Here is a 27521-nt window from a genome sequence, read left to right on the forward strand (position 1 = left end):
ACATGCCCTTGCCCAGAATTGAACCTGGGACCTTTCAGTCCGCAGGCCGATGCTCTATCCACTGAGCCAAACCAGTCAGGGCCCCATTGATGTTTAGAGAGAGTGGAAGGGAGAGAGGAAGATGGGGAGAGAGAGGGAAACATACATGTGAGAGGGATGCATCAATTGGTTGCCCCCCCCACCAGCCCCAATTAGGGCCTGGGATCAGAGCTGCCACCCAGGCACCTGCCCTTATACTCTTTTATCCCTTTTTAAATCCTCACCTGGGGATATTTTGCCCATCGGTTTTTTGGGAGAGTGGAAGAGAGAGGGTAAGACAGAGAGAAACATCCATGTGAGAGAAACACACCGATTGGTTGCCTCCTGCACAAGCCCTGACCAGGGCCTGGGCCGGGGAGGAGCCTGCTACCAAGGTACATGCCCTTGACTGGAATCAAACCTGGGACTCTTCTGTCCACAGGCCAATGCTCTATCCACTGAGCCAAAACGGCTAGGGCCATGCCCTTATACTCTTGACCAGGAATTGAACCCTTGATCCTTCAGTGAGTGGGACAACACTCTAACCACTCACTGAGACACACCAGTCAGGGCAGGTTTCTTCATTAAATATGCTAATAGGATAGTCTTTGCTTTTTGGGGTCAGAGCCACCCTCTCACCCCACTATTTGCCGTCTTGTTCAGGTGGCCAGTAAAGCACTTAGTTTGTCAGCACCCAAGCCATCCCTATGCACCCCCGGCCCAGAGGATTACTCACCTTGTAGTTCCAACCGCGTCCGATGGCACAGTTGGGTCTTGTCCATCTGGGCAAAGATGTGATGAGCCATATCCCAAGCGAGGTGACCGGGGAAGTACTCCGTCAAGAGATGGATCACCTCGCCCCATCTGGCTGTCCTCACCTGGTCCCAGGTGATCTGGGTGGAGCCCGCTTTGGGCTGCTCCTGCACTAAGAGCTGCTTGAACCTCTCCAGATCCTCCTGGCTTAAGTAGAGCATGTACCGCATGACCCCACTTTTGAAAGGGGAGGTGAAGGAGGGCGAGGATGGCAAGGTTGAGGTAGATGAGGAGGAGGAGGTGGTGGAGGAGGAGGAGGAGGACGAGGAGTCAGAATCCATCTTCACTCAAGTCTGAGAACCTCAGGCACCACCAATAAAAACAACCAATCAGAAGAGAGAGAGAGAGGGAGAGCAGACGAGACCTGTGGAGACACGAGATCATGAGGAAATGAATGGATGCCATCAAGACATCCACAAGCAAGTGTTGGCGAGGATGCAGAGAAGGGGGAACCCTACGTGCACTGGACGCAGCCACTGTGGGAAACAGTGTGGCGTTTCCTCAAAAAGGTAAAAATAGAACTGCCATTCGACCCAGCAATTCCACTCCTGGGAATATATCCTAAGAATCCTGAAGCACCAATCAGAAAGAATGTACTAGTATGCACTCCTATGTGCATAGCAGTGTTATTTACAATAGCCAAGATCTGGAAACAGCCCAAGTGCCCATCAGTAGGTGAGTGGATAACAAAGCTGTGGGGTGCCCTAACAGGTTTGGCTCAGTGGATAGAGAGTCAGCCTGTGGACTGAAGGGTCCCAGGTTCGATTCCGGTCAAGGGCATGTACCTTGGTTGCGGGCACATTCCCGGTAGGGGGTGTGCAGGAGGCAGCTGATCGATGTTTCTCTCTCATTGATGTGTCTAGCTCTCTATCCCTCTTCCTTCCTCTCTGAAAAAAAAAAAAAAAAGCTGTGGGACATTTACACCAGGGAATACTATGCAGCTGTGAAAAAGAAGGATCTTTTAAAATATATTTTTTATTAATTTCAGAGAGGAAGGGAGAGGGAGAGAGAGATAGAAACATCAATGATGAGAGAGAATCATTGATTGGCTGCCTCCTGCACACCTCCTACTGAGGATGGAACCCACAACCCAGGCACGTGCCCTTGACTGGAATTGAACCTGGGACCTTACAGTCCACAGGCAGACGCTCTATCCACTGAGCCAAACAAGCTAGGGCAAAAATAAGGATCTTTTACCCTTTGAGACAGCATGGATGGATCTGGAGGTTATGATGCTAAGCAAAACAAGCCAGTCAGAGAAAGACAAATACCATGTGATCTCACTTATATGTGGAATCTACTGAACAAAATTAACTAATAAAACAGAACCAGGGGCATGGAAGTGTGGAATAGATGGACAGCTGTCAGAAGGAAGAGGGATGGTGGTGGGGAACTGGATAGAAGAAGGTGAAGGGATTAGCCAAAGCACACATATGTGTAGCCCATGGACACAGACAACAGTATAGTTAATGATGGCCAGAGGGAGGCTGTGGGGGGCCGGGGCTGGCTGGAGCTGGACAAAGGGGTGGGGAAGTGGGGGCCATCTGTAATGGTGTCAACAATAATTTTTTTCTTAAGAGAAGGAAGTCCTGCCATTTGCAATAATATGGATACCCATGGAGGGCGTTCTGCTAAGTAAAATCAGTCAGAAACAGAAAGACAAATACTGTAGAATCTCACTTCTATGGGGAATCTAAAAAAGGTGAACTCATAAGACCAGAGAGTAGAATGGGGGTTGCCAGGGGCTGGGGGATGCTATGCGGGGTCCACAGATTCAGTTATAAGACGAATAAGTCCCAGCAGCAGCATGCACAGTGCCATGGCTATGGTGTTTAGTACTGTAGTATGTAACTGAAACTTGCTAAGATCATGACACTCCAACCCACTGAGCCACGCTGGCCAGGGCACGGGTAAACATTTTTAAAAGGTAAAAAGCCGTCATCTTTGATGGGGTCAGTGTAGAATCTGGACCACCCTCGGGTTCATTTAACCTTACATTTTCATAAGACGTCTATCACATTGATCTTCTCCCCTTCATTTTACAAGGGGGGAAAGGAGGGAAGTTTATGTAGGTTAACTTCAGCCCAAACTATGAGTGGTGCAAACCAGCAGCTAAAAGCATGTCCAGTGCCCAAACCCATAAGCCATGCAGCTGAGCTGAACATTTTTCCCTTCCTTCCTTCTTTCCTTCCTTCCTTCCTTCCTTCCTTCCTTCCTTCCTTCCTTCCTTCCTTCCTTCCTTCCACTTCACAGCAATGTCATTTTCTTTACTGAAAAGGAGAATGTGATGGGGGAGATGGTATCAAAGACAGCATTTCTATATCCTCGCTGCTTCCTGCTCTACGCTTCTCTCCTTCACTATTTCTCTTCCGTGACTACAGCTATCTCAATTTTTTCAATCTTTTAAAGAACATATTTTTATTGATTTCAGAGAGAGAGGGAGAGAGATAGATACATCATTGATGAGAGGGAATCATTGATTGGCTGCCTCCTCCATGCCCCTCACCAGGGATCCAGCCCGCAGCTCAGGCACCTGCCAGGAATCGAACCTGTGACCTCTTGGTGCATGGGATGACGTTCAACCCACTGAGCCTCATTGATAAGGATTTTTATCAATGAGACAGAGCCGGTCCTTTTCCAAGGTGACGTGGGCCAACTGAACTCGGTGAACCCCAGTGTCTCTTAGTGTAACTGTCAGAAAGGAGAGGGAAAAAACCCCACAAAGAAACAAAAGAAACCCCCTAACCCCACTCACCCCTGAAGGGAATCAGGCTTCCTGGCTCCTTCCTGTTAAAAACATCTCCGAAAGCAGAAGGAAAAGGCACTCATGGGCCCTGCCCGGCCCTGATATATAGGCGGAGGCTCCCTTCCCATTGGCTGGGGCTGAGCCTTGACACTCTTCCCCTTTGCGCAGGTTTGAAAGCTTAGCATCAGGGACTGGAGGTGAAGGTGGGCACACGGCTGTTCCCACAGGTGCTGCCCTGCTGTTCTCATAGGTGCTACGCATGTGTGAAGGAAGCCCGTCTGTCTGTCCATCCGTCCGGCCTCTTAGATCTACAACGAGCAGCCTGGGGAAGTGGCGGGCGTGGAGGGCATCCCAGACTCCTGGAGTCTGTCCAAACGCTGGCTTCCCCTGTGGAAGCTTCCAGAGCCATTCCCTGCTTGACCTTGCTCACCTGTCCAGTCTCCCCCACCCAGAGTGTCCATTCTACTGACCTGATGTGGGACCCAAAGCAGCAGGCCCCGTCAAAGGGAGACGAGAGAGCGTGTAGGACACACACACACACACACACACACACACACGCAACCTGGGCATGTGCCCTTGACCAGTAGTTTTTCCAGTTTTCGAGGTTCCTTTCCAATTCTTCTTCTTTTTTAAAATCCTCATTCGAGGATATTTTTCCATTGATTTTTAGGGAGAGTGGAAGAGAGAGGGAAAGACAGAGAGAAACATGGATGTGAGAGAAACACATCGACTGGTTGCCACCTGCATGCGCCCCTACCAGGGTTCCGGCCAGGAAGGAGCCTGCAATTGAGGTACGTGCACTTGACCAGAATCAAACCTGGGACCCTTTCTGTCCACAGGCTGACGCTCTATCCACTGAGCCAAACCGGCTAGGGCTCCTTTCCAATTCTTTATTAACTGATTAATAATTAATAGAAGGAACTTAATCCCAAGTTTCTTATCAAAGCCACGGTCCGGCATTCATGACTTCGGTGATCCTGGTAACTACTGCACACAGCTACTGTGAATAATGAGATTGGACTCCACTGACCTCGGCAAATTCATTCGTTGCAGTTGACAGTCCATATTATATTAGTGTCAGGTGGACAGCATAGCAGTCAGGTGTTTATATAAATTACAAAGTGATCCCCCTGGTAAGTCTAGTCCCCACCTGGCCCCATCCACCGTTATCACAGTATTGTGCTTTTTAAAAAAATATATTTTATTGATTTTTCACAGAGAGGAAGGGAGAGGGATAGAGAGTTAGAAACATTGATGAGAGAGAAACATCGATCAGCTGCCTCCCACACGCTCCCTACTGGGAATCTGCCCGAAACCAAGGTAGATGCCCTTGACCGGAATCGAACCTGGGACCCTTGAGTCCGCAGGCCGACGGTCTATCCACCGAGCCAAACCGGCCAGGGCAGTATTGTGCTTTTCAAAAAAATATATCTTTAGCCCTAGCCGGTTTGGCTCGGTGGATAGAGTGTCAGCCTGTGGACAGAAAGGGCCCCAGGTTCGATTCCAGTTAAGGGCATGTACCTTGGTTGCGGGCACATCCCCAGTAGGGAGTGTGCGGGAGGCAGCTGATCGATGTTCCTCTCTCATCAATGTTTCTAACTCTCTATCTCTCTCCTTTCCTCTCTGTAAAAATTCAATAAAATATATTTAAAAATATATGTATCTTTATTGATTTCAGAGAGGAAGGGAGAGGGAGAGAGAGAAAGAAACATCAATGATGAGAGAGAATCATTGATTGGCTGCCTCCTGCATGTCCCCTACAGGGGATCAAACTCGCAACCCAGGCAAGTGCCTTGAGCGGAATCAAACCTGGGACCCTTCAGTCCGCAGGCTGACGCTCTGTCCATTGAGCCAAACCAGCTAGGGCTTTATCACAGTATTGTTGACTACATTCCCTGTGCTGTACTTTACGTCCCCATGACTGTTTTCATAACTGGCAATTTGTACTTCTTTTAAAAAACTACATTTTGATTGATTTTAGAGAGGAAGGGAGAGGGAGAGAGAGATAGAAACATCAATAATGAGGGAGAATCATTGATCAGCTGCCTCCTGTACACCCTCTACTGGGGGTCGAGCCCAAAACCCGGGCATGGGCCCTTGTCTGAAATTGAACCCAGGACCCTTCAGTCTGAAGGTTGATGCTCTATTCACTGAATCACACCAGCTAGGGTGGCAATTTGTACTTCTTAATCCCTTCACCCTTTATCACCCATCTTTTCTAAATTTTAAAAAAATTGGTCAGTTACAGTTGACATTCCATTTTCTATTAGTTTCAGGTGCGTGGCACGGTGGTTAGACAACCATACCCTTAATGAGATGATTCCCCCTGAGAACCCAGCTGACACTATACATGGTTATTACAATATCACTGACTCGATTCCTTGGAAAACCCTATGGAGTTTCCTCAAAAAATTAAAACTGAGAACTATCACAGGACCCAGCGCTTCCACTTCTGGGTATTTATCTGGGAAGAAATCCAAAACACGCATTCAAAAAAGACGTACGCATTCTAATTCTTACACCTTTCTCCTGTGGCTTTCTCATTGTGTCCTAATTGCAGATTGAAAATGCCTCATTTCAATTGGAAATTGCTGGTGCCATGGGCAAACCCCTTCGGTGGATATAGTGGTGGCCTTCAGACGGGTCTGACTTACTCCTGATTCTGTGGGCAAGCGGTCAGGTCTGTGATGAAATGGTGTCACGGGGCGGGGGTGCGGGGGGGGGGGGGGTTCCTGGAGACGGGAGGCGGGTTCCTCACTGCCAGTGACTGCCTCTGTGACTTTATCTTATTAATTTATTTTTACTTTAATTATTGTTTTTTAAAAATATATTTTTATTGACTTCAATGAGGAAGGGAGAGGGAGAGAGATAAAAACATCAATGATGAGACAGAATCATGGATCGGTTGCCTCCTGCACGCTCCACACTGGGGATCGAGCTTTCAACCAAGGCATGTGGCCTGGCCAGGAATCGAACTGTGACCTCCTGGTTCATAGGTTGACGCTCAACCACTGAGCCACACTGGCCGGGCTTTAATTTTATTTTTCAATTACAATTTGCATGCAATGGTATTGCTGCCTCTGATTCTAGAGCCTCCTCAACTCTTTCTTCCCCTTTCTCATCTTTCATTGTTTTATGAGGTCTCCCAGGTGCCGGAGCCCAGAGAGGTACTGGCATCAATGGTTTTGGGGAGGGAGGACTCCATTTACACCAGGCTAGTGTGGTTTTGTTTTTAGAGAGAGAGGGAGAGAGAAACATCGATTGGTTGCCTTCCATACGCACTCCAACTGGGGACTGACCCTACAACCTGGGCATGTGCCCTGACAGCGGATTGAACTGGTGACCTTTTGGTGCACAGGACGATGCTCAACCAACTGAGGCACACGGGCTGGGGTGGGCTAGTGTGGTTTTTAGTTAGAAACCCATTTATGCTCCACCTCCCAGCTAGCGATGATTTACACCTGGAGGAGAAGGGGTCAGAGATAACACCCAACAGTTGGGTCTTGGTGGTTTCTCAACCTATCAGGACCTGTTATTCTGCACCTGTCCAGAGTGGGTGGGAGAAAAGCCATCAATTAGGGGGGGCCACAGACAGACCTGGAGGAGGCTGAGATCAATCAGAGGGCCAGTCCCAGGCTGGGGTAGGAGTGGAGCTGATCTCTTCTCCGAGTTCCCGAGATTAGAAGTCTGATTGGTGTGTGATGGCTCCTTTCTCTTCTTCTCCAAAACCCTCCCTAAACCTAGTATCCCTCCCCATCTGAGACCCTGTTGGCATTTCCTTTTTTAATACTCACTCGAGGATATGTTTTTGTTGATTTTTAGAGAGAGGAAAGGAGAGAGAGAGAGAAAACCATTGATTTGTTGTTCCACTCATACATGGATTCATTGGTTGATTCTTTTTTAATCCTCACCTGAGGATATTTTTTTCATTGACTTTTAGAGAGAGTGGGAAAGACAGAGAGAAATATCAATGTGAGAGAAACACATCAATTGGTTGCCTCTTGTATGTGCCCCAACCAGGGTCCAGGCCAGGGAGGAGCCTGCAACTGAGGTACTTGATGGGAATCGAACCCGGGACAGGCCGACGTTCTATCTACTGAGCAAACCGGCTAGGGGGAGGATATGTTTTCATTAATTTTTAGAGAGGGGAGAGAGAAAGAGAGAGAGAGAGAGAGAGAATTGATTTGTTGTTCAGTTCATTCATGCATTCATTGGTTGATTCCTGTATGTGCTCTGACCCAGGATCAACCCACAACCTTGGTGTATGGGGATGATGCTCTAAGGCTGTGGTCGGCAAACTGCGGCTCACGAGCCACATGCGGCTCTTTGGCCCCTTGAGTGTGGCTCTTCCTAAGCCTTAGGAGTACCCTAATTAAGTTAATAACAATGTACCTACCTATATAGTTTAAGTTTAAAAAAATTGGCTCTCAAAAGAAATTTCAATTGCTGTGCTGTTGATATTTGGCTCTGTTGACTAATGAGTTTGCCAACCACTGCTCTAAGGCAACAGAGCTACCTAGCCAAGGCCATGGTTTACGGTTCTCACTCTTCCTTGTGTGCAGGTCCTGCTTGTTCTGTGAGCGGGACAGGTCTCAGGGAAGCTGGGACTCTGGCGTGTGGGCAGGATGAGCTTCTCCGCCAACATGGCTGTGGACAACCGCTTGTATGACAAGCTGCTCTCTCACCTGAGGCACCTGGACCGGTATCAGCTGGAGGAATTCAAACTTGGCCTCCAGTCCCCACAGCTGCTGCCCAAGAGCTCCGAGAAGATCCCCTGGGCCAATTTGAAGGCAGCGGACCCCACGGATCTGCTGTGTCTGTTGAAGGAGTACTTCCCGGGACAGCAGGTATGGGACGTGACCCTCCGCATCTCTGAGGACATGAAGCTGACTTCGCTCTGTGAGGAACTGAGAGCCCAGATGAATGGTGAGTGGGGCTGGAGGCATGGGGGGCACAGAGTTGGGGGGAATGTGGGGAGGATAGGGGACCGAGGGGATGGAGACATGGGGAAGGGGGAGAGGACATGGAGGGACATAGGGGATAGGGACATGATGGGGTATGGGGGGGCCATGAGGGATGGGGACATGAGGGAGTCTCAGGGGACATGCAGAATGGGTGACCGAGAGGATGGGGACATGATGGGGTTTGGGGGGCTATGGGTGATGGGGACATGGAGGGATAGAAGCAAGGATGTGGTTGCTGGGTTTAAATTAAAAAAAAATTATTGATTATTTACAGAGAGGAAGGGAGAGGGATAGAGTGATAGAAACATCGATGAGAGAGAAACATTGATCAGCTGCCTCCTGCGCACCCCCTACTGGGGATGTGCCTGCAACCAAGGTACATGCCCTTGACCGGAATCAAACCTGGGACCCTTCAGTCCGCAGGCCAACGCTCTATCCACTGAACCAAACTGGTTAGGGCTAACTTTATTTTTAATAAAATCTTTATTGTTGAAAGTATTACATAGGCCCTCCTTTTCCCTCCATTAACCTCTTACAGCCCACTCCCATCCCCCACCCCCAGGCCCTCATCACCTCATTGTCTGTGTCCACAGATTATGCATATACTCACACAAGTTTATTGGTTGTTCTCTTCCCTCCCATCCTCCCTCCCTGCTGCTGGATTTTTATGGGCTCCATCCACATTGCTAGTAACAGATGAGAAATTGGATCAATAAGTACGTCATGTGGTGTGTTAGAGGGTGACACGTGCATTGGAAAAGAGAAGGAATAAGGGGGATGGGGAGAGCCCAAGGCTTGTGATGTAGGGGGTCTGTGTTGGGTTTATTGGGGTCATCCGCCACTGTGAGGAGGTAAGAATTGAGGAAAGACTTGGAAGTGAGGGAGTGAGCCAAGTGGACACCTGGGGGAAGAACCAAATGGGGGTCTGGCTGGATCCAAGTCCCAGAGGCAGGGAGGGGTTTGAGGTGTGGCGTGGGCTTTGCAACATGGAGAGCTTCCAAAGTAGTTGAGTTGATGGAGCTGGGGGATGTGACTTCCCCAGTCACCCCCAAGCTAGCCAGAGAGAGAGCTGGTCTTACTGAGAGCACCCATCGCCGCCTACCCCTTTCCAGCCTGAGGTTTCTCATTCCCCATCATCATGGCTTCTTTCAGAGATGGCTCAGGGTCCCCAAGACCCAGGCGAAGAAGAACCAGAGGTCCCTGAAGAACAATCAGGTGTGTGCACACGATGTTACGATGATCGCAGACAAATGGTTTGATGGAACATTTTACCGGGTCCACCTTGGCCATTTTTTCCTGAAGTTTTATCCAATGGATAGTATTCCAGAAACAATACCCTTCCCCGTCTGTTAAATCGGAAGCCACCTGCAAGTTGGACATTCTGTCTGATTCTACGCTAAGTTCTTAGATGCCAGTGTCTGTTTCTGGACTTTGAATTTGTTAGGGTCACAAAAAGAGGAACACATGAGGCCCAAAGGGGTAAAGAATTATGAATTTATTAGGTCATCTGGATACCAGATGGGCTGAGATCCCAAATGGTGCCAGTCCCCAAAGACAGGAGTTAGAGGTTTTTAAAGGACTCTAGGCAGGCTTTTGCTGGGCGGAGAACTCTCTGTGTAGGTCTCGATCCTGGGAAAGTCTGGAGGGAAGAGATAATGGTCTTAGCAAGAGAAATGTGGTCTAAGCAAGTGGAATGTCCATTGTGAAGTGGCCTAAAGGTCAGTTCCCAGGGGAGGGGGCATCAATTCAATTATTTGATTAGACCTACTAGTGTTGCCTTAATAGGTAGCTGTGTATTTTTGTGTGTGTGCTAGACACTCCATCACTGCTCTAGAATGTTCTCAGTCCCCATCTCAGGGCATTTTCACGAGCAGCTATCCCTGCCAGAAAGCATCTCCTTCTATGTCTTGGACTGGATCCTTCTCATAATTTAAGCCTCTGCTGATCCCTTTCCCCTCTTCCAAAGACATCCTCATCTCTCCTGTGTTGTCGTAGGATTTTTATGTGTGTGTATCATAAAACGAGTTCACTTTTGCTACCTTTTGACACTTGCCCCCATCACGTCTCTTCCCAAAAGCGAGACCCTTGAAGGCAGAAATTGTTTATCTTGTTCCAGGAGATTTAATTCTTCATTATTTTAAAAATGTTTTTGTTGATTTGAGAGAGAGAGAGAGAGAGAGAGAGAGAGAGAGTAAGGGAGAGGGAGAGAGAGAAACATTGATGAGAGAGAACCTTCAATTGGCTGCCTCATGCATGCCCCCTGCTGGGGATGGAGCCCACACAATCCAGGCATGTGTCCCGACTGGGAATGGAACCAGTGACCACTAAGTGCATGGTATTATGGTCAAGCAACTGAGCCACACAGGCCAGGGTTAGACAATGTCATGATTGAATGATTCCTGAAGCTGAAATGTCTCCTGAGCATTTTGTATTTTGACTCACTTCTCTCTCTCAGTCCACAGAGGAAGGTACCGAGTGAGGCTGAAGGCTCGGTTACTGGGGATGTGGGACAATATCCCGTGGCCAGAAGACCACATCTACCTTCGTAACTTCAGAGAGCGGGAGCACGAAGAGCTGAAGCGCCTTCTGTACCCCAAGGGGTCGGGAGCCCAGCCCCGGACCATCGTGTTGCATGGTCCAGCAGGGGTTGGGAAGACCACCCTGGCGATGAAGGTTGTGCTGCACTGGGCGGAGGGCTTGCTCTTCCAGCACAGCTTCGAGTACGTCTTCTATATCAGCTGCCACCACATCAAAGACATAGAAGACACCACCTTGGTTGGCCTGCTATCCCGGGACTGGGCTGACTCTCAGATCCCCATCCAACATGCCATGAGTCACCCTGAGAGGCTCCTGTTCGTCATCGATGGCTTTGAGGAGATGACCTTGCCCTCCGAAGTGGACCACCACCCGCCATGTACAAACTGGGACCAGCGACTCCCGGCGGCCAGCATCCTACTCCACCTGTTGAAGAAGGAACTCCTTCCCACGGCCACCTTACTGGTCACTACCAGGGACTGTCTCAGTGAGGAACTTAAACAACTGTTACTGCATCCATGGTGTCTACAAATCCCAGGGTTCACGGAGGGAGACCAGAAGGAATATTTCTTCAGGTACTTCAGGAACCGAAACGAAGCCAACAAAGTTGCACAGTGGGTCAGAAAGAACGAACCTCTGTCCCATGCCTGCTCTGCCCCTCTCGTGTGCTGGACCGTGTGTTCCTGCCTGAAGCGCCAGATGCCCCGACGTCCTTCCTTCTGGCTGAATGCCCAGACCACCACCAGCCTGTACGCCTACTTTTTCTCCAGCGTCTTCGAGATGGCAGAGGTGAGCTGGTCAAAGCAGTGCTGGTCAGAGCAGTGGCAGGCTCTCTGCTCTCTGGCTGCCCATGGGATGTGGTCCTCCAACTTCACGTTTTCCAAAGAGGACGTGGGGCACGGGCGCCTGCGGGCACCCTTGATCCGTTGTCTCCTCCGGCTGAACATTCTCCGGAAGGTCAGTGACTGCGAGGACTGTCTGACCTTCACTCACCAAAGCTTCCAGATGTTCCTGGGGGCCATGTTCTACGTGCTCAGGGGAAAGGACGGAGCCGTCGGTGGCCTCTCGAAGCACCAAGAGATGAGGGTGGTCCTGGATGATGCCTTGGTGGACGCAAACTCCTACTGGCACAAGACGGCGCTCTTCACCTTCGGTCTCTTGAACCAGGACCTCGCAAGGCAAGTGGAAGATGCGTTGCTTTGTCAGATGTCTCCCAGGATCATGGACCAGTTGTTACAATGGGCAGAAGAGCTCTCGGTGTCCGACATGGTCCCCTACAGTTTTGAGTTGCTGCCATTTTTTCAGTGCCTGTACGAGACGCAGGAGGAGACCTTTGTCAAGCAGGTTCTGAGCCACCTTCTGGAAGCTGACCTGGAGGTTGGCGACCTGCAGCTCCAGGCGACCTCGTTCTGTCTGAGGCACTGTCAGAGGCTAAGTAAGCTCAGGCTTTCCGTCAGCTGCCTCCTTCCGCAAACGGAGTTGACCAGCCGTAGGGACACGTCAGGGTGAGTAACTCAGCATTGTCTCTTCCTCAGTGATCTCTTGTCTTTGCGGGCTCTGCCCCAGTTCCCGTGGTAACCTGGGATTCGGTTGTCGTAGTTGTGTTTGTCAATGGGTAGGATTGATTAAACATCACTGATCAGCATTATCCAGGGAGGAGAGTCTCCTGGGTTCCCTGGCTCTTAACTGGTTTGGCTCAGTGAATAGAGTGTTGGCCTGCAGACTGAAGGGTCCCGGGTTTGGGCACATGCTCCAGTCAAGGGCACATGCTTGGGTTGCAGGCTCGATCCCCAGTAGGGGGCCTGCAGGAGGCAGCCGATCAATGATTCGTTGTCATAATTGAGGTTTCTATCTCTCTCTCCCTTTCCCTTCCTCTCTGAAATCAAATATATATAATATTTAAGTTAAAGATAAAACTTCTATCCCAGGCACTGCACACGGAGGTATGTGCAGGCATTGTGCTAAGGAATCATCTGACATCTGTTGCCCACAGCTGAACGGAGGGGGAATGGTTACTGCCACACATAATAGCTAAGAAAAGTGAAGGATAAAATGACAATTGGCTTATGCCCTGGTGGCTGTTGAATAGCTCAGCCTGGATGAGTGCCCAGCTCTCTGTGAGCTCCAGAACCTTAACCAAATGCTAGATGTTTCTCCTTAAAGCCTGAGTTGGGGTGGGAGTGGGGCTGACGGAGTCAACTGAATCCTGAAGCTTGTTCGGATGAATTTGCCCCGTTGTCTGCTGGAAGGAGAATCCCAGAACTATTTTTATCTCCTTTGGTTCTTATCCTATGACCCTGTCCCATCCCTGACACTAATGACAACCATTGATGACTTCTCTTGGAAGAAGAATCCCAGAAATACTTCAACTAGTTGGGTTCTTTTTCTCTTTTTTTTGAAAAAGTTAATTTTATTTATTAGTTTAAAAAAATCTTTATTGTTAAGTATTAATATGGCCCCCTCCCCCCATTGCCTCCCTCCACCTGGTTCCCACCCCACCCCAGGCCTTCACCACCCTATTGTTCGTGTCCATAGGTAATGCATATATGCACATATGTTTTTTGGTGACTCTATCCCCACCCACCCCATCTTCCCTCTGAGACTTGTCTGTCTGTCCCATGTTTCCATGCCTCTCGTTCTATTTTATTCATCAGTTTATTTTGTTCATTAGATTTCCTATTCATTTATTTTGATTTTTAGATTCAATTGTTGCTACATACATATTTATTGCTATTTTATTGTTCATTTCTTCTTCTCCCTTCCTCCTCCTCCTCTTCCTCTTCCTCCTCCTCCTCTTCCTCCTCCTCCCCCCCCTCCTCCTCCTCCTCCTCCTCCTCCTCCTCTTTTTTTCCCAGTCCAGATAAGAGAATCTGGCTGTTCTGCTAATGATTTCAGGTTCTAGGGATGTTTTCTAAGCTTTTCTCAGGAGACAGAGCCTGCCACATGTGTCCTCAAACCCTAAAACCCACAAGAAGGACCATTTTGATTTTGAACAAATTGAAATTTGAGAAGACTAATTTCTTTGTGTTCACCTGGATTGGAATATTAGTAAGATGCTCTGTCTGGAGTGATAACTGTTCAATATAAACTGGCTGTCATGTGTCCTGTCTTGGAATGCCTAAAACCCTACTCAGAGACTCTAGGTCCTGGTCCCTGTTGGGTCATGTGAGTAAGTGCTCTTACTAGAAGTGTCTTCCGATCCCATTTCTTGCAAGGATCAGTGCTCAGTCATCATTCCCTACTCAATGCATGATCACCCTAAGGCTTACGGAGATTTCACCCCTTTCCTAAAGGTGATCACAGATCTTCTGATGGGAAGGTCATTTCCTGTTTCTCTACTGCACAACTTCTTCCTGTTTTTCCTCAGTGTTTTAAAAAATATATATATTTTATTGATTTTTTACAAAGAGGAAGGGAGAGGGATAGAGAGTTAGAAACATCGATGAGAGAGAAACATCAATTAGCTGCCTCCTGCACACACCCACTACTGGGGATGTGCCCGCAACCAAGGTACATGCCCTTGACCAGAATCAAACCTGGGATGCTTCAGTCCGCAGGCCGATGCTCTATCCACTGAGCCAAACTGGTTAGGGCTCCTCAGTGGTTTTTAACTCTGTCTGTATATCAGAATGAACAGGGATAGTAAACATATGAAGCACAGGCAAGTACACACACACACACACACACACACACTTAAGGTTGGACACAACTATTGTAACACTGCTACAATTCTGGGCTCATGGAATAGGCATCAAGTAGGAATTCTATACCTTTCAAGTACTTGAGGAATAGGCTTTTTGTTTTACTTTACTCATCTGAGATTAAAAAAAATTTATGACCTTTCACCCTAGCCAGTTTGCTCAGAGGATAGAACGTTGGCCTGCAGACTGAAGGGCACATACCTAGGTTGCAGGCTCCTCCCCAGCCTGGGCCCTGGTCGGGGTGTGTGCAGGAGGCAACCAATAGATGTGTTTCTCTCACATCAATATTTCTCTCGTCTTTCCTCTCCCACTCTCTCTAAAAATCAATAGAAAAATATCCTCAGGTGAGGATTAAAAAAATTTTGTGACCTTTCAATGACCTTCCAGAGATAGAAAATTGGGGCACAGAGATTACATAATGCTAGGGGGCAGAGTTCCGAATTCATCGGGGATCTGCTGAACTTAGTCTGAACTTTTAAGAGTCAAACCTTCCCTCTGCCTCGCCTCACCTATGAGGTTGCTTTCCTCTGACAAGAATTGTTGAGGATTGCGGGGATTACCCATGCGGTATTTTGGGAACAATGCTTTTGGGGCTACACGTTTTCATATCCAGAGCACCAGGAGATGCCCACACCTAGTTTGTTAGGGTCTTTTTTTCTTGCCTCCGGTAGAGTGAATTCTGGGTGTTGGTTGAGGCTCAGGGACTCACCAGCCTTCTCTCTCTCTTCCGGATCAAGGACAAGGCTTGTCAGTTCCAAGACTCGCCAGTGGCAGGACATCTGCTCTGTGTTCCACTATGGGAACGTGAGTGAACTGGACCTAAGCAACAGCAAGCTGAATGCCGCAGCGATGAGGAAACTCTGCTACGAGCTGAGAAACCCACCGTGCAAACTCCAGAGACTGACGTAAGTGTGGGGCACTCGCCATTTGACGAGTACCAGAGCAGAACAACACTTTTTAAAAATATATATATATTTATTGATTTCAGAGAGGAAGGGAGAGGGAGATGGATGGAAACATCAAAGATGAGAGAGAATCATGGATCAGTTGCCTCCTGCATGCCCCCTACAGGGGATCAAGACCGCAACCCAGGCATATGCCCTTAACTGGAATTGAACCTGGGACCCTTCAGTCCGCAGGCCAACACTCTATCGACTAAGCCAAACCAGCCAGGGTGAACAACACTTTTTTTTGATTCCTACAGTAAGTATCTATTTGCCAGAAAGTAGGCTAAAAGAGAAAATAAAGCCTGACTGTCGTGGCTCAGTGGTTGATCATTGACCTATGACCCAGGAGGTCAGGGTTCGATTCCCGATCACAGCACATGCCTGGGTTGCAGACTCAACCTGAGTAGGAGGCATGCAGGAGGCAGCCAATGGGTGATTCTCTCTCATCATTGATGTTTCTATCTCTCTCGCTCTTTGTCTCTGAGATCAATAAAAAAATGTATATTTAAAAAAAAAAGGAAAATAAAGCTGTTTGTATTCGTGAATTTGCCACGTAGGCAGGATAGGTTGAAATTAAAAAAAAAAAATTGGAGTCCGTCATGCCCGATCTTGCCCTAGCCTAGAGGTATGTGTAGAGAAACATTTTTCCTTAAGACGCTGAGTGAGGCTGCTGATTTGAGTTGGATGTGAAGGACTGGAGAACTTTTCAGATATTATAGGGCTGTTTCTATCTCGGTTGTGGAGTTGTGAACAGAACGGGTAACTCCTGCCTTCATGGAGCTTACACTGTGTTGGAGAAACGCACCTAAATGATCAGAATAGTTTATGAGAGGGCGACATCTCCCCAAGAAGAAGACAACAGTTTCTTAAGAAACAGCTGGTGTGGTTCACTGTGTTGGGCACCATCCCATGCACCAAAAGGTTGCCAGTTTGATTCCCAGTCGGGGCACATGCCCAGGTTTCAGGCTTGATTCCTAGTAGGGCGTGTGCAGGGGGCAGCCAATCAATGTTTCTCTCTCTCCCTTTCCTTTCCCCTCTATCAAATCAAATATATATATGTTTTGTTGTTGTTTTTTTAAAAGAAGGGACTTTCCGACCTAGTCATTGAAATGGAAGCATAGTTTTGGACTTACCGGTCCTCTAGCATGATGTAAATAGAAACGACAGGGTCTCAAATCCAGCGTGAAGATGGAAAATAATGAGCAGATGGAAGAGGACCTTGTAGGAGAAGCCAGGGAAGCAACAGCTGATAGAGGACAGAGTGAGTCCTGCTTAGGGTTGAATTGGAGATGGCATTGGGTAGGATGCTCTGTCTGGAGTCTTGGCCAACGAATTCTATCCTACTCTTCATCCGCCGTTCCATCATACCTCAAGGTCTAAAATATCAGACACATGTTGATTCAAGGAACCAAGAGCAGAAGATTTTGTGATCATGACTTGCCTCAAACCTCAGAGTGGTGAAGGAGTTGGATCAAGTACAGGGGGGGTGGGCTTACATGGTGGTCTTTTTCATCCTCCCCCCACCCCCACCAACATTTTGGTTCTGTCATTTAGTCCTCAGGATAAGGAGAAACAAGCTAAACACACACATAAAACAACAGGAGAGAGTGGTTTTCATCAAACCTTGCAGGGTTGATGTCGGAGGTCACCTTCCTAGAAGAGTGGGTGGCCCCAGGACCTTGTCATGGCAGATTAGGGAAGGGAAGCAGCTAGGTTGACACCTGTCTTTATTATTTATTTATTTATTTATTTATCCTTACCCAAAGATATTTTCCAAATGATTTTTAGAGAGGGTAGAAGAAAGAGGGAAAGACAGAGAGAAACATCGATGTGAGAAACACATTGATTGGTTGCCTCCTGCATGCGCCCTGACCAGGGCCTGGGCCTGGGAGGAGCCTGCAACTAGGTATATACCCTTGACCAGAATGGAACCTGGGACCTTGCAGGCTGATGCTCTATCCACTGAGCCAAACTGGCTAGAACTTATTCTTATTTTTTTTAAACATTATTTATTGATTTGAGAGAGAAACATCGAGTGTTATTCCGCTTATTTATGCATGCGTCAGTTGCTTCTTGTGTGTGCCCTGACTGGGGAATCGAATCCACAACCTTGGCACATTGGGATGATGCTCCAACCAACTGAGCTACCCGGCCAGGGCTGACTCCTGACTTGATATGTCCAACTGAGTTTATTGTCTTTTGGGGGGCTATATTTTTAGATTGCCTCTTCAAAGGTTCAGTATCATGACTCAAAAATCAAATTTGGGGCTCCTTTTATATCTTGTACATCCTTGAGGGTCTATGTGTATGTGTGTTGATGGTAGAAAGGCAAGATGAGGAAACAATGTCCCCGCCCCTCACCACTCCTCACACAAGCTTTTTAGGTGTTTTTTTTCCCCCCTCAGTTGCAAATCGATCACCCCTGTGCGGGTGTTGAAGGAGCTGGTCCTGCTTCTCCATGGTAACAATCAGCTGACCCACCTGAACTTGAGTTCTAACAAACTGGGAGTTGCTTTGTCCATGGTGATCTTTAGAACCTTGAATCATTCCGCATGCAAACTCAAGTACCTGTGGTAAGTCTCTGGTTTCCAGTGAGGAACACAAACTATCCTAGCCTGATGCTGGACTGGACTCTGCTCCAACATGGAAAGGAAGCTGAGAACACTGGCTCTCATGTTAGCTCTACTGAAGCCCCAGCTGCACTTCTTCAACCGCTGGACTAAGGGAACTGGGACTTTGAAATCCCAGGGATTTAATTCCACAGAAATAAGACCACCCCTATGTTTGAGGAGTCATTGAGAGGACAGGAGCCAGCATGGCAGCCATGGATATGGAAGGAGATTAGCAGAGGGAAAAGTACAAGGGTGTGGAGCAGTGATTCTCACATTTATTTTATTTTTAAATTGATTTTATTGCCAAACAGTGGAATGACCTGTCGCCGGAACGACCGATCGCTATTACGTGCACTGGCCTCCAGGGGGCAGATGCTCAAAGCAGGAGCTGCCCCCTGGTGGTGAGTGTGCTCCCACAGGGGGACCGCCACACAGCCAGAAGCCAGGCTCATGGCTGGCGAGCACAGTGGCAATGGCGGAAGCCTCTCCTTCCTCTGCTGCAGGTGGATGGTAAGGAGCGAGGGGTTACAGATTGCAAGAGCCCTGGACTGCCAGCGGGGGGTGGGGCTAAACTGGCAAGTGGACATCCCCTGAGGGGTCCCAGACTGAGAGAGAGCGCAGGCCGGGCTGAAGAACCCCCCCCACACACACCACCACCAGTGCACAAATTTCGTGCACCGGGCCTCTAGTTGGTTAATAAAATTATACAGTTTCAGGTATAAAATTCTACAACACATCATCTGTATATTGTATTGTGTGTTCACCATCCAAAGTCAAGTCTCCTTCCATCACCATTTGTTCTCCTTTACCTTCTTCTTTCTACCCCCAACCCCCTTCCCTCTGGCAATCCCCACACTGTTGTCTGTGTCCATGAGTCTTTCTTTCTTTGCTTAATTCCTTCACCCTTCTCACCCTGCCCCCAAACCACTCCGCTCTGACAGCTGTCAGCCTGTTTCTGTATCCATGAGTCTGTCTCCACTCTGTTTGTTAGTTTATGTTGTTCATTAGATTCCACATATAAGTGAGATCATATGGTATATGTCTCTCTCTGACTGGCTTATTTCCCTTAGCACAGTGGTTGGCAAACTGCTGCTCACGAGCCACATGTGGCTCTTTGGCCCCTTGAGTGTGGCTCTTCCTAAGCCTTAGGAGTACCCTGATTAAGTTAATAACAATGTACCTACCTATATAGTTTAAGTTTTTTTTTTTTTTTTTTTTTTTTTTTTAAATATATTTTATTGATTTTTTACAGAGAGGAAGGGAGAGAGATAGAGAGTTAGAAACATCGATGAGAGAGAAACATCGATCAGCTGCCTCCTGCACATCTCCCACTGGGGATGTGCCCGCAACCCAGGTACATGCCCTTGACCGGAATCGAACCCAGGACCCTTGAGTCCGCAGGCCGACGCTCTATCCACTGAGCCAAACCGGTTTTGGCTATAGTTTAAGTTTAAACAATTTGGCTCTCAAAAGAAATTTCAATCGTACTGTTGATATTTGGCTCTATTGACTAATGAGTTTGCCGACCACTGACTTAGCATAATAATCTCCAGGCCCATTCATGCTGTCGCAAAAGGTAAGATTCCTTCTCCCTTTTTTTTATGGCTGAATAGTATTCCATGGTGTAAATGGACCACAGCTTTTTTTTATCCATTCACCTACGGATGGGCACTTGGGCTGCTTCCACATCTTCGCTATTGTAAATAAGGCTGCTATGAACATAGGGGTGCAAATATTCTTTTGAATAGTCCCAGAGTGGAATTGCTGGGTCATAACATTTTAATTTATAACAGAATCATCAGAGATGGGCGGGGTGGGGAGGTGGGGGGTGGGGCTGGGAGATGGAGAAGGTGGAGTGTTAAAACACAGATTACTGGAACACACCCTCTGAGCTCCAGCAGGTGGCGCCAGCTCTGAGGTGATGCTGTACCCTGGACCACACTTTGAGTGGCACTAACTCAGAGGCCACCTGACTCAGGCGTGGGGAGAAGTCAGCTTTTGTTGGTGCAGCAAGAAGAACTCTGAATGGACAACCACTCTGCCTTCGAGTCATTGCCCAACTCGGGGCCTCTTTGATAGGTTGGAATCGTGCGACCTCACCTGTGTGGCTTGTCGCAGTCTCTTTATGGAACTCAACAAGAACGCCAGCCTGCGCTTCCTCAGCCTGGGCGACAATGACCTCTCTAATATTGAGGTGAAGAGCTTTCAGAAGTCCTTTGACACGTCAAAGTGTGCCCTGAGGGAGCTCTCGTAAGTCTCTCCCTGGGTCCAAGTATCTTCTTTGCAGGTGGGAGTGGCCAGGCAAGAATATGTTTTTGTTTTGTTGTTGTTTTTAAATTTAATTTTATTGTTTAAAGTATTACAAATAGTAGTACATATGTCTTCTTTTTCCCCACTGACCTCCCCTACCCCCTGGCACATCCCCTCACCCCCTCCCCAGTGTCTTGTGTCCAGTGGTTATGCTTATATGCATGCATATAAGTCCTTCGGTTGATCTGTAACCTTCCCCCCCTCCCACCCTCCCCAGCTTTTTCGCTGTAGTTTGACAGTCTGTTCGATGCTTCTCTGCCTCTGTATCTATTTTTGTTCATCAGGTTATAATGTTCTTTATTATCCATAAATGAATGAGATCATGTGGTATTTTTCTTTCACTGACTGGCTTATTTCACTTAGCGTAATGCTCTCCAGTTCCATCCATGCTGTTGCAAATGGTAAGAGTTCCTTCTTTTTTACAGCAGTGTAGAATTCCATTGTGTAGATGTACCACAGTTCTCTAATCCATTCATCTGCTGATGGGCATTTAGGCTGTTTCCAAACCTTAGCTAAGGTAAATTTTGCTGCTATGAACATAGTGGTTGTATTTACCTATCCTGTGGGCACACTTCTTTTGTTTAAATTTGTTTTATTGAGAGAGAGAGAGAGAGAGAGAGAGAGAGAGACATTGATGTGAGAGAAAAACTTGGATCAGTTGCCTCCTGTACGCACCCTGACTCGGGATCAAGCCCACAATCCAGGGATGTGCCCTGACCGGGAACTGAGCCGGCGACCTTTGGGTGCATGGGATGACATCCAACCAACTGAGCCACACTGGCCTTTCTCTCCTACCTTTCTCCTTCGGGCTCAGGCTTGGCTAGTTTTGCCTCCAGTGTGACCGTGGACCCCACAGCCTCTTTGGTTTAACCCAAAGAGGTTCCCGTCAGCCTCCCCTAAACCCAGTGGGTTTTGACTGGGGACTATTTTGTCCCTCAGAGAACATTTGACAATGCCCAGACACACACTTGATTTTCACAGTTGGGAGAAGGACGCTGCTGGTGTGTCATGGGTAAAGACCAGTTAGGATCAACACCCTGCACTGCACTGGGGGGACCACCCTCCCAAAACCAAGAAGGTCGGCCCAAAACTCAGTAGGACAAGGGTTGAGAAACTGTATCTTGAGCCACTTTTTTCTCTTTGAAGCTTTTGTTCTTTATCCGATTTAATTTATTTTTATTTAAAAAAATATATTTTTATTGATTTGAGAGAGAGAGAGAGAGAGAGAGAGAGAGAGAGAAAGGGAGGAGAAGAGGGAGGGAGAAAGAGAGAGAGAGAGAGAGAGAGAGAGAGAGAGAGAGAGAAACATTGATGGGACAGCACAGTATTGATTGGCTGCCTCCTGCACGCCCCCTACTGGGGATCCAGCCCACAACCTGTGCATATGCCCTGATATAGGTCACACTCAACCAACTAAGCCACACCAGCCAGGGCTATTTTATTTCTTTTTTTTTTTTTTTTTTAATTGACGTTTAGAGAGCCAGAAAGAGAGAGAGAAACATCCATTTTTGTTGTTCCACTGATTGATGCAGTCATTGGTTGATTCCTATATGTGTCCTGACCAGGGATGGAACCCACAATCTTGGTGTATCAGGATGATGCTCCAACCAACTGAGCTACCCAGCCAGAGCCCTATATCCAATTTAATCTTCCCATGATGGTTGGGTTCCACACAGGCGTGGCCCCAGGGAGGGGCAGTGTGAGAACGAAACGGGGGAGGGGGAGGGGGGCGAGGCTCACCCTGCACCTACCCCTCCTGCAGCCTGGAGAAGTGCAGCCTGTCAGCGGCCCGTGCAGAGGAGGTGGCCTCAATTCTCTCCAGCACCCAGCGGACCACGCGTCTGTGCCTGGCGTTCAACCAGCTCCAGGACAAGGGGCTGCAGTGGCTGTGTGCCTCCCTCAGCCTTCCCGGCTGCGCCTTACGGAGGCTGGTGTGAGCTCCTGGGCCCTGTGTCTGAACATGACCCTCTGTCGGCATCGGGGAGGAGGGGGGGAAGAGTGGTCCCGTCACTGGGACCTATGTTACTATTATTATTACTATTGTAGCACTTAACACGGCATCTACCCTCTTCGGCTCTTTTAAAAAATATATATTTATACTGATTTCAGAGACGAAGGGAGAGGGAGAGAGAGATAGAAACATCAATGATGAGAGAGAATCATGGATCGGCTGCCTCTTGCATGCCCCACACTGGGGATGGAGCTTGCAACCCAGGCATGTGCCCTTGACTGGAATCCAACCTGAACCCTTCAGTCCACAAGCCAACGCTCTACCCACTGAGCCAAACTGGCCAGACCAGACTAGTTTATTATTTTTCTTTTCTTAATCCTCACCTGAGGATATAAATTTTCCCCATCGATTTTTAGAAAGAGTGGAAGGGAGGAAGGGAAGGAGGGAGGGAGAGAGAGAGAGAGATCAATGTGAGAGAGAGACATTGATTAGTTGCCTCCTGGGCGCACCTGACCAGGGTTGGGGATTGAACGTGCAACCCAGGTAGGTGCCCTTGATACGTGCAACCCAGGTAGGTGCCCTTGATCAGGAATCGAACCCACAATTCTTCTAACCACCGGTCAGGCACGGGCACATGCTTGTGGAGCTGTGATCTGAGGCTGGAATAGGACCGGTCGGACAGTCAGCACACAGATCCTCCGCGCATCTCGGGTGGGGGGCAGGGAGATACCATGGTAACCCTGAGGCCAGTGGTGGGGGGTAGGGAGACACCATGGTGACCCCAAAGCCAGGCAGCAGCGGGCTGGCAGCTGTGCGGCGGACCTGGGGCGTGGGCCTAGGGCGCGCTGAGGCCTGAGCTGCTGTCCGCACCCCTCTCCACCCACAGGCTCTGCTCCTGTGAGTTGGGTGCGCCCAGTGGCCGGTACCTGGCTGACGCGCTCCTGCAGAACCAGGGCCTGACTCACCTGAGTCTGAGGAGGAACCGCCTGGGCGACGAGGGGGTATGCTCTCTGAGTGAGGCCCTGAGCCACAAGGACTGCAGCCTGCAGAACCTGGAGTAAGTGCCCTGGCCTCGGTCAGTGGGGACCCGAACCTGTGGTCAGTGGGGACCCGAGCCTGTGGTCAGTGGGCCACCTGTGGTGTGCAGGCCAGTGTTCCAGGCGGGGGTTCCTCTGCGTGTAGAAGGGGGATTCGTGGCACAGGGGAGCCTTAGCTTGTGTTGGAGGTGGGGGTGTGCGGGGTGCATAGTGGAAAGCGGGGTGACTAAGTCCGGGCCCCCTGGGTCTGATGCCTGGGGAGGCCTCGGGGAGCTCTGCATAGAGCCGCGTGGGTGGCCCTGGGTCATTCCAGTCAGGGAGACGGTGACATGGCTGCAGGAGCAGGTGCCTCGGGCAGTCTGGGGGAAACAGCACTGGCGCCCAGGAATTCTCCCCCGTAGGTCGCTCAGCCAGGATTCATCATGCCCCCAGCCCCCAGCGGTGCCAACACGGGGAAAGGCTGTGCTTGGCGGTGGGCGGGGGGAGGGCAGGGATCCCTATAGACCCCGCAGACCCCGAGCTCAGGGTTTTACTCGGCGCTGGTCCTGTGGATGCGCCTGCGTCCCCTGTCCTGAGACCCCAGACATTCAGGAGGAAAGCAGCCGTTCAAGTCTGGCCGGCGTGGCTCAGTGGTTGAGCATCGACCTATGAACCAGGTGGTCATGGTTCCATTCCCTGTCAGGGCACATGCCCGGATTGTGGGCTCCACTCCCCCGTAGGGGGCATCTAGGACATCATAGCAACTGGTCAACAGGTGGACTGTCTGCCCCCTGGTGGTCAGTGCACATCATAGTGAGCAGTTGAGCAGCCTTAGTATACATTGGCATATTATGCTTTGAATGATTGAACGGCCAACTGGTCAACCAGACACTTAGCATATTAGGCTTTTATTATATAGGATATTAAAAATCTCTTTGCTTGTAGATTTTTTTTCAGGTTTTTTTTTTTTTACTTTATTTTTATTTTGACACTATTCCTCTCTCCCTTCTGCTCTCTTTAAAAATCAATGGAAAAAAAAAATCCTTGGGTGAGGATTAACAACAACAAAAGACTGAGGCCCTGGGATAGTTTCCCCTCTTGCACATTTAAAGAGAAAATCTTTATTATTGAAAGCATTATATAGGTCCCCCTTCCCAACGCCCCAACCTCTTGCAGACTGCTCCCCCCAGGCCCTCTCCACCCCATTGTCTGTGTCCACGGGTTATGTATACAAGTGCATTGGTTGATCTCTTCCCACCCACCCTCCTCTGCTTTCCCTCTGAGGTTCAATAGTCTATTCTATGCTTCTGTCTCTGGGTCTATTTTTTAAAAAAATATTTTTATTGATCTCAGAGAGGAAGGGAGAGGGAGAGAGAGATAGAAACATCAATGATAAGGAGAGAATCATGGATCAGCTTCCTCCTGCACTCCCCACACTGGGGATTGAGCCCACAACCCTGGCATGTGCCCAGACTGGGAATAGAACCGTGACCTCCTGGTTCATAGGTTGATGCTCAACCACTGAGTCAAGCCAGCTGGGCTCTGAGTCTATTTTTGATCTTCAGTTTATTTGGTTCATTATTTGGTCCCCATATGAGTGAGATCATGTGACACTTGCATGTTTGTATCCCACAGTCTGTCAGAGTGCGCGTTCGAGGCAGAGGGCTGCTGGGTGCTGGCGGAGGCCCTGGGGTGCAATTCCAGCCTGAAGGTGCTGGACGTTGGTGGAAACCACATTCAGGACGCCGGAGGGAAGCGGCTGTGTGCAGCTCTGAAACAGCCCAACTGCACCCTGAACACACTCGGGTGAGTGGGCTAGACCACTGCTCCCTCCTGGGAGGGGACAGACAGCACATGGGCCCGCACGGCTCAGAAGGGGGGACACGGGGAAGGACAAAGTTCTTTAAACTTCTCTTTGCTGTCCAGCTGGTGTGGCTCAGTGGTTGAACATCAATCCATGAACCAGGATGTCACAGTTCAACTCTGGTCAAGGGCACATGCCAGGGTTGCGGGCTCGATCCCCAGTGGGGGGCATGCAGGAGGCAGCCAATCAATGATTCTCTTTCATCATTGATGTTTCTATCTCTCTCTCCCTCTCCTTCCTCTCTGAAATCAATTACATATATACACTGAGTGGCCAGATTATGATGACCACCCCATCAGTACTTCATTGACATTTCCAAAAATACTGAATATTGAAAACTTCCTAAGCAAATACTCTCAAGGTTTTATTATTATTATTATTTGCATAACTAATTCACTTCATTGTACTGATGGGGTGGTCATAATAATCTGGCCAGTCATAATAATCTGATCACTCAGTATATACACACACACACACACACACACACACACACACACACAAGGCCCGGTGGACAAATTTGTACACCAGTGGGGTCCCTCACCTGGTCTTCGGGATCGGGCTGAAACCAGCTCTCTGACATCCCCCGAGGGGTCCTGGATTGTGAGAGGGTGCAGACCAGGCCAAGGGACCCTACCGGTGCATGCAATCAGGGCCAGGGAGGGATGTGGGAGGGCTTGTCCAGCCCATCTCACTCAGTCCTAATTGGCTGGACCCCAGCAGCAAGCAAACCTACTGGCCAACTGTCTGCCCCCCTGGTGGTCAGTGTATATCATAGTGAGTGGTTGAGCAGCCTTAGCATATCATTAGCTTATTACGCTTTGATTGATTGAACGGCCAACTGGTCAACCAGACACTTAGCATATTAGACTTCTATGATATATGATATTAAAAATCTCTTTGCTTGTAGATTATTTTTTAGTTTTTTTAAACTTTATTTTTATTTTGACACTATTACGGATAGCCCCATTTTGCCCACCTCCATGCAGCCTCTGGCCCTCACCACACTGTTGTCTGTGTCTATGGGTTATGCATATATGTCCTCGGCTAATCCTTTCACCTTCTTTCATCCAGTCTGCATCCCCCTTCCCTCTGAGATCTGTCAATCTGTCTCATGCATCTGTGCCTCTGGTTCTATTTTGTTCGTCTGTTTATTTTGTTCTCTAGATTCCACGTGTAAGTGAGAGATCACATGGTATTTGCCTTTCTCTGACTGGCTTATTTCATGTAGCACTGTATTCTCCAGATCCATCCATGCTGTCCCAAAGGATAAGTGTTCCTTCTTTTTCATGGCCACGTTGTATTCCACTGTGTAACCATACCACTTTCATTTCTGATTTCTCAATGTTGGAGAACTGCCACTCACCCTTTCTGCCCGCCCCACGCCAGGCTGGAGAGCTGCAGTCTGACTTCCGCGTGCTGCAAGGACCTCTCCTCGGCGCTCAGCGTCAGAAAGAGCCTGGTGAACCTGAACCTCCTGGGGAATGACCTGGGGTCCGAGGGCGTCAACACACTGTGGAAGTCTCTGCAGAAACCCTCATGCAAACTGCAGAAACTTGGGTAATGCCCCTGGCTTTTACATCCCCCCTTGAGGTGTGGGGAAGGGTTGGGTAATAGATAGATATTAGGGTCTAGTGCACACATTCGTGCACCTTGAAGGAACTGTGGGTTGTGAGGCTGTGGTGGGTACAGGGGTGGGTCTCAGCCCATCCTCTGCACTCCAACCCAGCCCCTCCCACTGTGGCCCCCGGTCCCCTCTCTGCTGGCAGCCTCGCTCCCGCTGCCGCAGCTCCCACATGCTGATGGTGCCGGCCTCACTTACACCCGCTGATGGCACAGAATGATTGGGGCTGGCACGAGCAGCGGGTGCAAGTGGGGCCAGTGCTGTCCGTGGGTACGAGCAGCGGCTGCTGCCCTGATTGCCACTCAGGAACAGGGGGAGGTGGGGAAGCCCTCATGGGGAACCGGGGCTGGCAGCCACTGCTCACAACCACTGATGGCGCTGAGCAATTGGGACCCGGTGGGACCACAGCACAAGAGAGCAAAG

General features: G+C 49.0%; 2 protein-coding genes across 2 annotated transcripts in view; both read left to right on the top strand.

Annotated features, from left to right (window-relative positions):
* LOC138999548 (patr class I histocompatibility antigen, A-126 alpha chain-like) overlaps positions 1–27521 on the top strand; it is a 375823-nt gene that overhangs the window by 194984 nt on the left and 153318 nt on the right. The window lies entirely within an intron of this gene.
* Positions 8221–27038, top strand: NLRP13 (NLR family pyrin domain containing 13). Its single transcript, XM_070402461.1, has 8 exons — positions 8221–8503; positions 10997–12581; positions 15515–15682; positions 18130–18297; positions 22409–22579; positions 23484–23654; positions 25249–25419; positions 26864–27038. Exons 1-8 carry the CDS (start codon positions 8221–8223, stop codon positions 27036–27038), a joined length of 2892 nt encoding a protein of 963 aa, XP_070258562.1.

The sequence above is a fragment of the Myotis yumanensis genome, unplaced genomic scaffold (assembly GCF_028538775.1).
Source record: "Myotis yumanensis isolate MYYU_CA2020_CCGP unplaced genomic scaffold, mMyoYum1.0.hap1 SCAF_23, whole genome shotgun sequence".
Lineage (NCBI taxonomy): Eukaryota > Metazoa > Chordata > Mammalia > Chiroptera > Vespertilionidae > Myotis > Myotis yumanensis.